This window comes from Sander vitreus, chromosome 15, assembly GCF_031162955.1.
Source record: "Sander vitreus isolate 19-12246 chromosome 15, sanVit1, whole genome shotgun sequence".
NCBI lineage: Eukaryota > Metazoa > Chordata > Actinopteri > Perciformes > Percidae > Sander > Sander vitreus.
In genome coordinates, this window is record NC_135869.1 from 6,975,672 (window position 1) to 6,993,256 (window position 17,585).

The following is a 17,585-nucleotide window of genomic DNA, read 5'->3' on the forward strand; positions in this document are numbered from 1 at the left end:
ATTTTTTTGTCACAAAATGTGCCATTTTATTATTACATTTTAGTTGAAGATAATTATGACAGTAAATATAGTAGTACTGACATTCAGCAAAGTTTGCAGTGTTTCCAAAAGTATTTTATTTTTTTTTAAATGGGCAGAGATGAGTATTTCTTTCAGTCGAGTAAGGGTTTCAGTGGGGGGGGGTTAAGATTATTTTTGGGCATTTTAGGTCTTTATTTGATAGGACAACTTAGACATGGAAGGGGAGAGAGAGGGAGAACGACATGCAGCAAAGGGCCGCAGGTCGGATTTGAACCCGCGGCCGCTGCTGCAAGGACCGAGCCTCTGCACATGGGGCGTTCGCTCCACCAGGCGCCCCGTGTGTTTCAGTGTTTTAATGATGGATTGGTTACGAAGAAATAATGGAAATTTATTTAGAAAATGGGAACGTATTTTCACACATTCATTTTGAATATATAAAGGACAGACTCAGCTGCTTTAGAGGTAGTAAGAATGCAACCAAATTGTTGCACAGCTAAAAAAACAAATGTGCTAAAGTACTGCTGATTTGCATCTTTGTTTGTTTTTTCCTTTCTGTTTTTCTTTTGCTTGCAAATATAATTACTGAGCCTTCTTCAAACCCACTGCAGGTGTGTGCACGCCGCGGCGCAGGGGGATCAGTAAACACTTTCCAGGGCATATGGCTAGTCAACAAGGAGCAGTGACAACAACAAAAAGGTGGATTTGAATACTTTTTGTGAGCAAAAAAATGCTTATCTATATCTACATGTCTTATCTTGGGACCGCTTGGAAGGGTCTCGAGTTGGGAGCCACTGCTTTGCTGTATATGATACAGGCGCATACAAAACATGCAAAGTTTAAAATATTGAGCATGAAAGTTCATTTTTACCTAGGAAACAGTAATTTGACAAAAGAAAAACAAACTTCCAACTCAAAGTCCACATACTAGCTTTTCTCCAGAGCTTGTTGTTAAGAGTGACAGCTGAGCGAGTGCATTCACACCGAGAATGGACTTTTTAGTAACACAGGAGACATCCTGTGTGCAGGTAAAGTTTTGAAATGCACCAATATTTGTATATCTGTAAATTGTCCATGATGGAGAAGGAGTATATGTCATTTTAAACATTTTGAACAAGGTTACATTTTTTTGTGTAAAGTATTTGAGTACTGAGTATCGTGTCTAATCATGTCTGGAGACGATCCTTAAGATTTTTTTTATTTTTATTTTTTTCAAAAGCAGGAACAGTGAGAAACAAGATTTAAAATGTGGATTTGAATGCTTTTTAATGGGCCTGGAAATTTACCGGTAATTCACAAGCAAAAAGTGAAGATTTGGTAAAAAGTTAGCACACTTTATTTTTTGCCGTCGTTGGGCAAAAAAACATCCATAAAAATCTTTCAGCATATTGTAATTTCAAGTCTGAGAGAACACTGACTCTACTTCAAATTCTGGTGTATTTTACCCACTGCAGCGTCAAAACTTTAGAAAGACTTTAACCTGGAAGGTAAACAGCAGATGTGATGGTTGTGGCATTATTGACACATTAGAAATTATTATATTGTGCTGTAATGAATAAAACCACTGAGTGGCAGCACAACAATAGGCTAGCTAATATATAATAGAACATGTGAGTGAGTAGATTCAAAGAATTTCTAATAAGATCGGCTTTGGTAGATTCTATAATTTCCTAGTAGTCCACACTTCAGCCCAGTAGGTGGGGATAAAGCACCAATATGTTTGATACCAACCGGCTAATCACCAAAAGAAGAAAACGCTTAAGACTGACGTCACCCGCGTAGCAGCCACAAACAGGAAGAAAACATCCAGCTGTTATCTAGTTAGCTAGCTAAACTGGAGACCTCTGGCTAGCTTAGCAGCCTGTGTAGCATTGACACAGTAATAAAACGGCCTTGAGAGTCGAGAATACACTGGTGTCTTACCATGATGTGTCCGGAGTAGTGACTGTATCGACAGACACTCAGGGAATATAATTCTCCTCGACTTTCTCCGGGTCCGAGTGTTACAACAAGGTACGTTAGCTTAGCAACAGAGCGTTAGCTTGCGGTAACTATGGTTAGCCTCAATAGCCTGGTTGCTAATGAGCAGGCAGTCGTTTTACTTAATAGAGCCTACTTTACCAGGCCTATTGTATTGTGACTCTGCGAGTATTATTTGATCATTTTGATAGTACGCTTGAATGTGTTGTTGACGTAAGGTAACATAATATATAAGCAGTGGCAGCCACGGGGTCAACAACCACTAGCTAGGTATACAAGCAGACATTTCTGTTGACGTCAACAAGATTGGTAACGATAAATGAATGACTTTTGTTGTTTTCGTGTAAACGGGTAACAATTAATGTAGTCAGCAAAAAAAAACCCACAATGAAGCGTGTTGATATGGATTTTTTTTTTTTTCTCTTTATAGCAAGAAAAATAATATAGTATACATGGAATCATACAAAGTATACAGAACAGTATACAAGTATATAAAAGACAGACGTATGAATAACATTGCTAGGGGTAGCCTATATTATGTAAGGATATTTAGAGAGGTCCATATGTTGAAAGTTTTCAAAGCCGTTTTGTTATTGGATTTAGAAATTAAATGTATACCATGTTCAAACTCATGGAGGAAAAAGTACAACGTTTTTTTTTGTAATTTACATTTTACATCAACAGTACATTTTGCCATCAGAATTAATACATGTATTATAAAGTATTTATTTTGTTTTATTTGACTTAAAATCACAATGCCACAATAATGCAAAATCTTTATAAATATGGTCAATGATGAATCTGCGGAAGTTTTGCCTGAATGTTCTAATGGTGAACAACGCCAAAAGCCGAAGAATGTGACTAAAAGACTTTTCTCAGATCTAATGATTGTAGTTGGGCTTCTGAAGACCGTTTTGTCTTTAAGCTTTTTGAGTGTTATTCATTTATGATCTGCCCGAGCTTTTCCAACATTTCAGACACTGATATGGTTATAATAATCAAAATGATGTGGAAAAGCGACGCAAAACTACCACAAAGGGACACCAAATGATCAGATACCCAAAACTACCCCCAAAGGAAACACAAATGACCAAAAAGAGACACAGCACGACTACAAAAAGACGCAAAACCCCACAAAGAGACACAAAGTATATGGGGAAATAACATTTATTTATTTATTTTACCGAAAAACGTAGCATTTTCTTGAGGAAGGACGCCTAAACCCCCCCCCCCCCCCTAATACGCACACCTAAGTCTTCTACAAACTAAAGCAAAACACTGACTGGTTCTGCCAGGTTGGGTCATTTATTTAGCTTTTTAAATTAGGTTAAATTCAATTTAATGTTCTGAAAGCTCTTACAAGTGTTTTTTTGTTTTTTTTAAAGAGTAATATATGCTTGAATGTGAGTCATGAACATGTATACACATAAACACAGCGTTGTGTCCTTCTCCATCCCCCACGTAGTAACGGATACAAGAGGCTATCGTAGTCATGTTATTTCAAAACAATCCAAACTCGTCAATCCCATTTTGATGTTTATTTCATTCTTTTGGGTGTCAACGGCCGCTTTTTACTGAAGATAGGACGTTGTGTTGGAAGTTGCACTTTTTCTAAATTGAAGTTTCGCTCTAGGCCTGTAACAATCATTACACCATTTATTTATTTTTTTAATAATTGCAGATTTTTTTTAACATTAGCTAAGGTCTTAAGGCCTATGACTGGTAATTGTTGATTTTGTTTAGATATGCCAAATTGCAATTATATAAGTGATTATTGGTCAGACTATATATTTTTACTATTATTTCAATTGTTAGTTGTGGGCACTTGACCCTATACACGTTCATAGCAACAACAAGAAGAAAAATGATGATAATAAAGAGGCATTGTTTACTTCATAGGCTGTGTATTTGTGTTATTACCTTATCTTGGTCACATAACAGTGATATAACCAAAAGATGTATCCTAAATAAATATTTTAAAATTGGACTGAAAGAGACCAGTTTTTTCCCTAGGTTTGACGAAGACTTGGGTACGCATATTTGACGGAAGATAAGTGGTCTTTCCTCAACAAAAAAAAATTATGTTTTTCAGTTAAATAAATGTGCAATTTGATCATTTAGGGCCATTATTATCACCATATCTGTTTCCAAGACGTTGTAAAAGCCACAGCAGATAATAGATAACACTCAAAAAACTTAAAGACAAAACTTGCTAAAGATGTCCAACTACAGTCATTGGATCTGAGAAAAGTGTTTTAGGTTTCACTGTTTTGGGCACTTTTTTGCCGTTTTTGGCGCATTTCACATTCAGTCAGCTTAGGAGTGGCCAAAAACGGCTTGGGTGCTTCACCTTAGACTTGAAATGGCAGGGAAAACCCCTGGAGACAATTATATTGTTAATCGCAATTATTTTTGAGACAATTAATTGTACAACAAAGTTTGGAATTGTTCCAGCTCTAAGTTTGGCTCCACATGATGTGTTATTGTTGCTGAGGTCAGCCTGGCGTGTTGCTAAGGACAGCCTGTGTGTGCTCTCTGTTGGTCCTTGCAGGTGTGAATGAGTGACGTGGTGCCTCCCACAGCTCTCAGTGAAGTCCAGCTCCGCTTCCTCTGCCACGATGACATAGACAATGTCAAGCTGCTCTGTGGTGATTGGTTCCCAATCGAGTAAGAGTTACATTCCACCATTGGTACACTGAATGTGATTAAGTTGCATTTACTCAAGTACTGTACTTAAAGGGTAACTGCCATTTTTTTTCAACCTGGACACTTAGAATTAGGGCTGGGCGTCTTAGATTTTGGATATCGTGATATGACCCAAGTCTTGTCTTTTTCTGGTTTTAAAGGCTGCATTACAGTAAAGTGATGTACTTTTCTGAACTAACCAGACTGTTCTAGCTGTTCTATTATTAGCCTTTTCCCCACGTAGACATTATGTCCACATTACTGATGATTATTTATCTAAAATCTAAGTGGGAAGATATTTTGTTAAAGCACCAATTGTCAACCCTAGAATATCGCCGCAATATCGATTTCAAGGTATTTGGTCAAGAATATCGTGATATCTGATTTTCTCCATATCGCCCAGCCTCACTTAGAATATTAATCTGAGTCTGTCAGCGGCAAAACAAGCATTTTTGTGAAGGTAAATACAAGCTGGACTATTGCTGTATTAACTTACATTGTAGCTTGTTTCGCCGCTGCCGACTGCAGCCATCTCGCTTAATACTGGACCAATGTCAAAGATTGTTGTTCCCATCAGTCACTTAGACACAAAATCATAGGAAAATAGGCTCCAGGTTGAAAAAAAACGGTTACCCTAGTTACCCTTTAAGTACAAATTTGTGGTGCTTGTACTTTACTTGAGTCTTTTCTTTTCATGCCACTTTCTACTTCTACTCCAATACATTTCAGAGAGAAATATTGTACTTTTTACTCCACTGCATTCATCTGACATCTTTAGTTGCTTTACAAATTAAGACTTTTGCACACAAAACACATGTAGTTTAAAAACTATGATGTTTAACTATAAATTAAACTAACCAACAGTATACAGGCCTTTAAGTCCAGCTGAAATCAGTCCCTCAGGAAAAATGCAATTATGCGATCGCATAATTCAATGCACAATCAGCCAAAGTCCGCATATTTATGCGGGGGGGGGGGGCGCATTTTTTTCAAATACGCCGCACTTTCGCCGCGTAAATTGCCGATTTCCACGCAAAATATGCGGGGCTTGCATGATTTCATAATCCCCGCATTTTCATTGCAAAAAAGTCCCATATATCTTAGCAGAAAGTTGAATAATGTTGCATTTACTTCACACAAGAGCAGCCATTTTCCCCTGTTGCCATGGGAACGTTATGAAGTGACGTGATTACGCGACGTGAACATCATCGAAAAGCTGCAAACCCCGCGATGAAGCCACGACGAAACCGCAGTTTTTGCAAGTTCCCGCAATTTCATCGCATAAAATTGCGCAAATATCCCGCATATTCCAGCGCATTTTTTAAGAAAACGCGCCGCGTAATCAAGGATTTTTGCCCACAACAATCACAAAAAGACTCCGCATTTTTCTGGAAGGACTGAGAAATGATTAGACGATTAAACACTTAGTTGATTAACATATATATATATAACAATTGGGTCGTTTCCAGTTTCTAAAATGTGAGGATTTTTCTGCATTGAGTACTTGTACTTTGAATACTTTGAGTACATTTTCCTGATGATACTTACTCAAGTAACATTTTAAACTAATGCTCTACAGGTAAAAGTTTCCGGGCGGAGCCCGCGCTTGTGAACTTTGGTTCTGCATTACATGATTCGATCTACATACAGTTTAATCTTCATTCTTTTCCCTTCTTCTCCTTTTATTTATATATTTTTTCCAACTGATTCACCTAAATATGTTCTGTTTATACGGTTACATCATATCCGCTTCCAGAGCGAAAGCAGAAAATGCAGAAAATACATGTTATGTTCTTCTTTACAAACGAAATAAATTAGAGATGCGCCGACTATAATTTTCTAGGCCGATTCCGATTTTCTTTGAGTTAGGCCAGCCGATAATGATTTTAGCCGATTCCGATTTCATTTTTTTTTACATCACACAAATATTTATTTTCTATCTTTTCTTTAATGGAACATTTTGCACAGAACATAGAAATATTTTTTAACAGATAATGGATCACTATAAAATAGAACTATATAAATGACTCCTGGTGTGGGAAATTCACACACATCTAAAGGTCAATGTTAGAACCATTTCCTTCTTTTCACATCCAATATCCAACTAAAAAAATGTGATTTTGGTTTTTGGTGTTGTCCCTCCACGCCCTACTTTTTCTTTGCAGGTGTTGCATATTGCAAACTTGTTGTCTTCTGCACACACGCTGAAGAATTTCCAAACAGCTGACATGTTGCAGGTTAATTCCCGAGGGTCCCTACATGTGCGAGAATAGCGCCGACACGCGCTTCACACCGCGAGCGGGTACGCGCGACACACGGCGGAAGGGTTGCGAGAAAGGAAAAAGAGACTGTGCTGTCGCGTCCGTGTGTGCGTGCGTCCTTGAAAACTGTAACTCGTATAACTTATGTTGTCAGTTAATTGTAGCATTGACCGGCATGATTTCGGCATACGTCAGACTGACCTGCCGGTCGCCGGTCATGGCCGAGCACGTGAAAACCGGCCAATTCCGGTCACCGGCCGGTCTATCGGTGCATCTCTAAAATAAATGTCAAAAAATCGCAATACTCAATACTATCAAATCACAATACTTCTAGAATCGCAATAAATGAAAATCGCGATACGAATCTAATCGGCACCCATCTATCGTGAAAGAATCAAATCGGGACAAAAGCATATGATCCCAGCCCTAGTGATTTTTCTAACTCTTTTAAGGACTGGGTGACAGATTTCTATACATGCCCATGCATGAATGCTAACGCCTCTGCCCTTCGACTGCAGGTACCCAGAGTCATGGTATCAGGACATCACATCCAACAAGAAGTTCTTCTCCCTCGCCGCCACCTTCAGAGGAGGCATCGTGGGAATGATTGTGGCCGAGATCAAAGGCCGGACCAAAGTACACAAAGAGGTGCGATGTTCAGCCCTGTATACAGTGTATACACTGTATTCACACAAAACGCAAGGCTCTGAAGCTGTGCTCCGTAGCGGTGGTGTCCCTGTGAGTGTGTTGTTAGTCCACTTTATCCACTCCCAGGCAGCTGCCGTTTGGAAATGTCAAAAGTGGAACACATGTAAACATGGTAGAATCTGTTTTTAGTCATCTAATTAGATGAACAAGATGCCCCTGACTGAGTTAGACTCGGTCATTACACAAGAACAAGAAATAAGGGGATACAGGGTGATGAGAAAGGAGTATAAACAAAGATGAACATTAAAGACGGAAGGTTTTTCATTTCAGGTCTTTCATTTTATCGCAGATTTTCCCTCCCCTTAAATGAATTGGGACTACTGTTCCTGTGTAATGAAATACTGGAATTGAACGTGTTCCATTGCGCTGGTATCTGAAATATGCTCCTCTCACTTTAGGCCATTGTTTGTATAAGCTGTTCACTGAATTTAGTATTTGCATTTTGGAATCTGCCTTCCCAGTGGGTCATTTGCCTAGGCAAAGATAAAAAAGATGAAGGGAGCAATGAGCATACAGAGCATGATCAGAGTGACACCAAATGACCTTTTAAGTGATATTATATAATTTAATACTGAATCAAATGTAGTGTTTTATTCCATAAATCTGTTGTGTAAGGTAAAATAGTAGAATAATGTAATGTTCATACAGAGTGCTGGGTCTTAATCTGTGTGTATCTGTGTGTGTCTGTGTGTTTGTGTGTTAGGATGGAGACATCCTGGCCTCCAGTTTCCCCGTGGACACACAGGTAGCCTACATCCTCAGCCTGGGAGTGGTCAAAGACTTCAGGAAACATGGCATAGGTACCTCCTAGCTCTCCCACTCACTCACCCACACAAACGTGCATGTTGGACGATAGTGCATTGACTTACGTTCATTTATTTGACACTTCCCCAAACCTGTATCAGAAACACTGCATGTCAAACCCCACCCTTCACCCTAACCCAGAAGGTTTCAGACTGTGAGGAGAGTTGAAGGGGGGGGGTGGGGTGGGGGAAGAGAGAATTTTATTCATTTACTTAGAAGATAATAATCTTAAAAAAAAAAACACTGTTTACTTCACAGGATTATAATGTAAAACAGACGCTGGCAGCTTAAAAAAAGACGCCAAGTGTGAACATAGCCTTACAGTGCACTCTGGTCCAGCTAATGTTCTTAGGTCTTCATCCATTTCACACTTTGAATTCAAATGTGAAAGCGCACACACATCAGCTGGCAATGGAGGGAACATACAGCATTGTTTGAGTCCAGTGTCCAACAAGCACAAAATGGAAAATCATACGCATTTACGTTAAAGCTGCAGTAGGTAAAAGCTAAAAAGAAATCAGCTCTCCCTCTCTGTAGAAAAGCCAATATGAACACTCTCTCCCTCTGAAATGCCATGTGATCTAGTTTTCTCTCTGACCACTTGAATTACAATATTCTGAAAGGTTATTATGTAATTAATCCCACTGACTGAAAACTGCTTTTAAAATAACACCTGCTTTTAGTAATGACCTGTAAATGGCAAATATACTGTATAGTTCATTCATGTTGATGGAGCTGTCTCTCCCTTTGGACCATTCAGGCTCCTTACTGCTGGACAGTTTGAAGGAGCACATCTCAACGACAGCCCAGGACCATTGTAAGGCCATCTACCTACACGTCCTCACCACCAACAACACTGCCATCCACTTCTACGAGAACAGGGACTTCAGTCAGCACCACTACCTGCCCTACTACTACTCCATACGAGGCGTCCTCAAAGATGGATTCACATATGTGCTCTACATCAATGGGGGTCATCCGCCCTGGACAATATTATATCCTTTTGTAAAAAAGCAGGAAAAGAAGACACTTGCTCACTGTTACTTAGTGCACGGATTGTTTTTATATTTCACTCTTAAGGCCAATTTATGCTTGTGCGTTAAATCAACGCCATGGGTACGTACGTAGGTATGAGTAGATACGGACCATGCGGCAAGGCAGACCGCAACAACTGTGATTGGTCCGCTCGGCCGTGGCTTGGTAGCGTTGCATTTCCCTCTACTCATTTCCTGGTTCTCCTTCTCCATAAACAACATGAAATCAAGGAGAGGGTTAACTTTTCCTGCTACAGATTTTCCCACCGTGGTCAGAAAGCACAGGGGAGACACTTTGTTTCTCTCACTATGCCGCTAGTCGGTACTCGCTCCGAAGCTAATCACCGTTACTCCCTCACTCGCTCTACCACACACTCCCCACGCGCGCACACATGTCGGCCCTGCTATTCTCCTAAAGAGATCGACGCACAAGTATAGACTTCAGGCCACTTACGTACGCTACGGTGAAAGCTCTGCGTGGAGCCTCTACAGAAGCATAAATCTCGCTTTACGTTGGGGTTTTAAAGGCAGCTGAAATAACGGCAGAGCGGAGCAATTCAATTCGTTCCCCATAAGAACAGCGCTATGAACGAACTCTGCTGACGGCGGCGAATGTGCCCGGATGTTCACCGCTCTCCTGAAGGCGACACTGTGTTAACTTTTGCAGAGCGGTAGCCAATGAGAGGGCAGACTCGCGAACCTCCCTCCAATATATTCTCCCGCGTATGCACATATGCTATATTTAAAATTTTGTGCAAATTAAAAGAACGTGATTTTCTTATAGCCAACTTTATGATATGTCTCTGTATGACTAGAGGGATGTTAATAGCTAGCTTGGCAGAGGGTTGCCCAGGCAGTTGGTTTTCCTGTTGAGCTTTTATACACATATTTGTTTTAGCAGTAGCACTGTAGTAACGTTAGCATTGTAGCAACGACAACTTGCTGGTCGCTAGCAATACATGACGTTATTTAAACTAAACACAACTTTTTAAGCGGCAAAGTGTGTGATTGGAGTAGAAAACTTACCAAATAGTTTGTGATAGGCCAGATAGAAACTGACAGAAACGTATCAACACCAACAACAAATTGTTAGCAAAACGTGTACACCGTCGGCATCATGTTGTAGTGATACAACTCCGCTGCGTGTGGCCAATGCAGCGGAGTTGCAGTTGAAAAAAGCTAGACTATCTGACCACTCTGAGTTTTCTGTTGCACGACTAAAACAACGTTTGAACGTACACGTTCCACCAAAACAAGTTCCTTCCCGAGGCTATTTTGCAGAGGCACTGTCGCCCAAGACAATTGTGACTGGTTTAAAGAAATGCCAATAAACTAGAGCACGTTTTTCTCCCATCCCGGAATGCTGTGTGGACTAGCCAGACCCTCCTCCGCAGCGCTGTGGAGAATGGTCTGCCAATGCCAGACTATGTTTCAGGCAATCACCTCAAGTAGATAAACCAAACATAAATGTTGTATCTTTCATATTTTCCTTAACTTCCTGTCCCACTGACTATATCCAGCACATCGGTTCGACCCTGGCCAGCCTGAGCCCGTGCTCCCTCCCTCAGAGGCTGTACCGGCAGGCCCAGTCCCTGCTGCGCTCTCTGCTGCCCTGGTCCAACATCGCCTCCAAGACCGGCATACAGTACAGCAGAACAATGTGACCCACAACATGGTGGGTGGGAGTTGTGGTGACAGGAGCATACAGTTGTAGCTAATGGCTAGTGCTGGGCATCGTTCAAAAATGTTTGATTATAGTTGCCGATACCGTGACTTTGATACCGGTTTCTAAAAGATACTTTTTTTCGATACCAATTTTATAAAAATCCATTTTAACAAAAAGAAATTACAACGTTACACATTACGGCACAAATCTTTGTATTTTATTTTTCAGCCCCCACTACGTGAGCCCCGTCTCTGTGTGTAACAAAGTTTTTCCTGCGTGCCTCCACGAGGTGTAAAGTTAGACAGCCAATCAGCAGCATTATTAGATCTAGGTAGAAGCATGCTGCGTGCTTATTAGCACAAGCATTTTGGGAGAAAAAAAGGGGTGAATCGCCCACAAATTGCAACAGAAAATCCGACAAATGTTTATTACTCCTGTCAGTGGCAAAAACGGCACCGTTAGTGGACGCTAACTGACGCTGTGCATTTTACATTGCAGCCCGGTTCACGGCTGCTGGTTACAGCGTTCTCACTCAATACTGGACCACAGAGTCAAAAGATTTCAAAGATGTCAATTCACATTAGTCACTTAGACACCAATGCATGGGGAAAATAAGTTGAAAAATACTGAAACACCATTATTTATGCAAATCAGCACATATTTAATTAGACAATGCCTCATTTGCATAATTAAACCTAAACGTTCTGAAAACTTGTAATACAAAAAAGTATTGTCGTAATATAAGTAATCAACTGGGGCAGTTTCATGGTGATATCTGTTAGCTAAAATATTTTCCCTATTCACCTGCAGTGTCTCCCCTTAACATGGGCTGCAATGGGAAATTGGCATCACCGATTACAGCATTCGTCAATACTTTCCACCACTTGGATTTCTTAGGACTTTTTATGTGATAGAGGAGACTTTTTATGAGACTAGATCAGTTTCTGTTGCAATTTGTGTGGGGTCATGTTGCATAATGCCTGTACTATATTGGCTCACTGACGCTAGGTATCGAAATTTGGTATTGAATGACAAGGCATTTTTCCGATACTCCATACTAAGCAGGCAGTTCGATCGGCGCCTAAAAAGTATTGAATTCGGTACCCAGCGCTACTGTTGACATGACTTTCTATTAATGGATGTCTGATGTTTCTCTCTGTCTCTCTTCTGTCTGTCTGTTTTCTTTAGGAGCGCAGTCGTTTCTCATCAGTCTTCCCCTGTACACACCAAGATGTACAAGCACACTCACATTCTTCGATCTCGTACGGCTTTCCACACCCTGTGTTTGACACAGGGCTCAGGTTCAACCTGCGTTTTTTGACCGTTCACACACTAGAAAATGAATCCCGGTACGACACACGTCTTACACTGTTCACACAGGATCCGAGTTTGCAGCTGTAGTCCTGCGCCCCGAAGGGAAACAGGGTTGTTGCATTGCAACGTCACCGGAAGTGCACTGTTGGATTCTTTTCTGGTAAAACCATGGGATTTCTTTTAATTACTTTGTTACTATACTATCCTGTATATATACTACACAACCCCATAGTTCCAACAGTAACCTGTGTTCACCCAGTCATACCAAAGCGGAGCAGTGTCAGACCCACTTTTCAACCCAGGCAGCAGAGCAAAGCCAAGGACCTGGTTCACATATTCACCCAGACACATATACGGCAAACACAGGTCGTAGTTTTGGTGTAAAAAGGGTGTCACACACACACACACACACACAAACACCCACTAAGAAACCCCACAGAGACCAAAAGGTTCAACCCTGCCTATTTGTCTGTCTCCTTTCATCCTGTCCACCACTGTCACAGAGACTCTGTATATTGTTTGTATATTATATATACTAAGCTAATATATAAATTTATCTCAATATGTATGTCTATTCTATGCTGTCAGTAGTCCTAGTTGAAAGATAACCAATCCCGTTTCCCCTTTTTTTTGAGTATAGAATGAATCCAGAGTCAGTTCCACTTTGTAAAATAGAGACTCAAGAACAGGTTAAATTGAATTGGTCTGTGAATCTATCTAGCTATGTTAATAGGCTAGTAGTGTAGAATAAAGCCAATTATACGCAGGCAACTTTGAGACACAATGTAGACGGGTGATATATTTAGAAGCAACTGGAGTTTTTTTAAAAAGGATTCTTACCCTTTTGAAAATCATGATATTGTCTGATTTGCTGTGCGCAACAATTGTACTGGAAACTGAACTACAGCAACATATGAACATGTCAAAGTATGTTACTCAGTACTTGCAACACGAAATTAGTAAGAACAGACACCTCACATATTATGCAGTGCTGTTTGAAAGTCTTACATAAAAATATGATCAAACCCCGAAGCCTTTCTACATTGTTTCTAAATGTTGCCCATGTATAATTCTTACAAGAGTAAAGGGGGAGCGGCTCGGGTCCTTATTTTAGAGATTTAAAAAAAAATGGCTGCAGCCCTATCTGTCTGCTCCATGGCTGTAAAATTGCTGCTAATGTAGAGAAATGTCCATTTGTTTGTCCAGATTTTAAAATGCGGCCTAGATTAGATTTTTATGCGGGCATGTAGAAGAGATGAAGAAATGGATGTAATGCTCCTAAACACACACATCATACACCGTGTGTGTGTGTGTGTGTGTGTGTGTGTGTGTGTGTGTGTGTGTGTGTGTGTGTGTGTGTGTGTCTGTCTGTGTGTAACTGTGTGTAACTGTGTGTGCGCACAGGGTCCAAGATTAGCACCCAGCAAGTGCCAAATGTTGGTCTGAATTGTCTGTGGAAAACAAATTAGTAAAGTTCACCCAACATGTTGACTGGTAACGTGACAGTGAGGAATATTGCAGTTTCTTAATTGTATTGCATCTATGTTGCACCTGATCCAATGTAGTCAGTGAGCAAATAGTTTTTATTCAGGACATAGCACTGAAAAAAAAGTAAGGGTAACTGTGAAAAATGTGTATCCATTGTTAAAAAGTGAACGTTTCTGAGTTCACCAGCCCTGGGCAGGTAACTAAAGTAAATTTCAGACATTGTGTATGCAATAAATTTGTTTTATTTGATTGATTGTAAAGACTGAGTCAGTATGACTGCCCCTGCTGTATGACTATTTGACATTGTTATAATGATTGTGGTTGTGATTGTCCTGAGCCTTGTTTTCATTCACAATTAGCCATGGTTTCAACTGTTTGTCCTGACCTTCAGCTCCTACACCTTCCATAATGCAACGTAATAACATCTTTTGTTAAACCAGTCTGACTGGTAAAATCACTTTCAGACTTCCAGTCAGGTGTCTGGGCTTTATCTTAAAAAAAAGTGTGTCCAACTTCCAAGCGATAACACATTCAGGCTTATTTTCTTAGAATTTGGAAAGCTCCCACAGAGTCACAGAAGACTACATAGTTTCACAGGCTGTATAGTACTCCCCATGATGCGTAAACTGATCTTGTGTCAATACACTGTAAAAGGCTTCCTTTTTGTCCTTTCCTCCTTAAACATCTGGTGCAACATAGGCGCAATAGTACCATTAGCATCCTGCCAAAACCTCAGCACCTGTAGAGAACAGAATAGAAAGTTTCCTTTTTTTAAATTCAGTGCATACAACGTGGCTTTACTTCTAGGACCATGAAGGCTTTTCTGCACAATATTGTTTCAATAATGGGTAAAAAATTTAAAAAAAAAAGAAGAAGAAGAAGCAGGTTTTGTGTTAAAATTCAACAGTGTGTTTGTGTTCCTGTCCACTGCCTGTCTTTGTCTTTTTCTCCACACTGTACATGTTTGTTGTTACATAACTGGTGCTCTTGCCAGGGGCAAGAAGAGGAATGTGTCCTTGGCTGAAGGATCATTCATGACTTCTATTTTCACCTTATGGGGCTCAATACAGTTGAACCTTTTTGTAATGTAACTCATAAACTGCACAGAAGCAGTTGACTTCCAATGCTAAGCTGAGGGATACCCTGAAGAGGCAAATTCACTTTTTAAACTGATTATCTAAAACAGAAAAATACAATTAAGGTCGCTACTTAGCGGTAAATCTGAATGTTTTTTTTTTTTTTTTTTGTAGATTTGGTAGATGTACAGCCACAAAATGAAAATGTCCAATCCTACTTTAGGAAAAGTACATTAGTGTGGTGTTTATATCCAAACACGTCGAGAATACCTATTAAAGATTTTCCTCAGAATGGATCTACGTTGTCCTGTACTAATCAGGTTTTAAAAGGCCAAGAGAATCATCATTTGCGGTACGCTGCTGCAGCAGCCATTTTTGTTCTGCTGTCCAATGTCATCAAAATGTTCTCAGTGTTGCAGAAGATCCAAGACCATTAATTAATGAATGCACAGTCCCCATTGAAGCAGAGCATAGATTTCTTAACAAATGTTGCCCTGTGTCAGAAGAATACATTGCCAGTGTCCAACTGTATTGATTCCAATTTTGGCCACATTGACAAAGGGGGGTTACTGTCAATAAAGCCCTTTTAAAGAATGGATGGAACTGTTTTTGTCGTCCGTATTGTAGGAAACAAGACTAGACGCAGCAGTACTTTGCGCTAAATGCTAACGTCAGCATGCTAAATAATGACAATGGTAACATGCTGATGTTTAGCAGGTGGAATGTTTACAATGTTCACCATCTTAGTTTCGTGTGAGCATGCTAACATTAGCTAATTAGCGCTTGACACAAAGTCAAGCTGAGGCTGATGGGAATGTCTTTAGTTTTGTACGTATTTGGTCATAAACCAAGGACAAATTTAACATCTTCACCAAATTGATTACAACATATGAGGGGGACGTAACACATTTCATGGCAATCCATTCAATAGTTGTTGAGACATTTCAATCAAAACCACAAATGTGAACCTCATGGTGGCGCTAGAGGAAAAGTCAGGATGATTCATCATCTGGAATGCAATGAATGTCTGTACAAAATTGATAATTCACTCAATAGGCTAGTTATCTGGATATTTCAGCCTGGAGCAAAGTGGTGGACCAGTCCACTAAAAACTATAATTGCTATGTGTTCATGCGCATGAAATATTCACATAAAATTTTAATTAATTTGTCTCTTAAGCCTATATGTGTTTGTTGTAGTCAATGGCAAAAACGATTGTCTTACCAATTAGCAGTGTTACAGGCAGCCATGTTAACCCTCTGAGGTCTAAGGGCATTTTTGCATTTCTTTTTAAATTCACATTTTAAGGATATTTGCATATAACCAGATACCCATTTGTGTTTCATATCAAAATGTTCAGAACAAACTCAGCTTTCTGTACAGTGAGGCCCAAATTTGTTCCAGAGCAATGTGTAAAGAGATAATTTGGCCCTAAAGCTGAAAAGTTGATGTTTGCTTATTGAAATTTCTCAAATATCTTGTAAAAGTACAGAAAGTATTGTCTCTTTGGAGCTCTCATATGTTGCTTTGTAACGCGTATTAAAATGCTAAGGGCCAGACCAGTTTATAGCCGACAGATACTGCTTTTTGGCTGTCAAATTAAACGGCAGTGTTACTATGATGAAAATGCCAGTTCTCTTTAAAATCATTTTTCATGAGGTGTGTTTTTTGTTGTTGCCTAACCTCTGTACATGTAAAGGGCAAATGGGAGGCGGTCATATCTTTGCCTCACCCTTTGTTCCCGCTCCCGCTCCTGCTCCCGCCTCATGTTCTCTTTGTTTTTTCCCTCATGCGTTGTACAAAAGGGATCAGCAGTCCGTGGTGGTGATAAAAGAGGCCGATTGAAAAAGGAATTGTAGTTAATGCACATTGCACAGCTGCATTATTTCAGCTGTGTTTTATCAGCATCACATTACACACACTATTCCATGGAGTCCATTATGTAACCATAAAACACATTTACAGAAATTAGTGGACAGTTATCCAGTTACCATTTCTTTCCGCTTAAATACAAATGCAGTTATGTTTCCCTCTGCTGAATGTGAGAAGGTGATTTATGTGAACCATGTCATTTTCCAGTTCAACCAGAAGAAAAAGATGAGATGTCAGGAATGACAGTGTGAAAGTGAGCCAGCATGAACAGTACCAGGACCCTGAAACGGAAGCTGCTAAATGGAATTCAGCCATCACTCCTTTTTATTTACACCTGTGCTTTTCCTACTGTAGGCCTACTGTATGTCAAAATGTATTTTGTGAAAAAGGCCTATTTTTCAGCTATGTATAGCATTATCTTCTACTTGATGAGTACTACACGTGCAGCACATTGTTCGCACGGTATGGTACATATTAGTGCTAAGATTATCGAACCTATTTTTATTCTCGATTCTCTTTTTTTTTTTCTACGTGGGTTATTGTAGTTATTGTAAATAATTATAATAATTTTAATTTTGCCCCAGTTTGTGCCTCTTGTATTCCCAATCTAATCGCCCAGATGAAAAAAAATAGTCTACTGCACAATAATATTTTTAATTGACTTGCCAAGAGATTTTTT

The 17,585-nt window shown here is 39.8% G+C and overlaps 1 protein-coding gene across 1 annotated transcript; it reads left to right on the forward strand.

Annotated features, from left to right (window-relative positions):
* The first annotated feature begins 1,793 nt into the window (after nucleotides 1–1,793).
* naa60 (N-alpha-acetyltransferase 60, NatF catalytic subunit) lies at nucleotides 1,794–14,207 on the forward strand. The gene is made up of 7 exons (XM_078269242.1): nucleotides 1,794–2,031; nucleotides 4,550–4,665; nucleotides 7,463–7,592; nucleotides 8,356–8,452; nucleotides 9,217–9,451; nucleotides 10,998–11,165; nucleotides 12,345–14,207. The coding sequence occupies exons 2-6, from the start codon at nucleotides 4,556–4,558 to the stop codon at nucleotides 11,152–11,154; spliced, it is 729 nt and encodes a 242-aa protein (XP_078125368.1). The 5' UTR covers nucleotides 1,794–2,031; nucleotides 4,550–4,555; the 3' UTR covers nucleotides 11,155–11,165; nucleotides 12,345–14,207.
* The last annotated feature ends 3,378 nt before the right edge of the window (nucleotides 14,208–17,585 follow it).

Bases quoted from the DNA above. Each gene is read 5' to 3' on its own strand.
- naa60 (XM_078269242.1), top strand. From the start codon at position 4,556: ATGAGTGACGTGGTGCCTCCCACAGCTCTCAGTGAAGTCCAGCTCCGC. The intron at 4,666-7,462 runs GTAAGAGTTACA...CTTCGACTGCAG, and splicing joins GGTGATTGGTTCCCAATCGA to GTACCCAGAGTCATGGTATC. The intron at 8,453-9,216 runs GTACCTCCTAGC...TGGACCATTCAG, and splicing joins CTTCAGGAAACATGGCATAG to GCTCCTTACTGCTGGACAGT.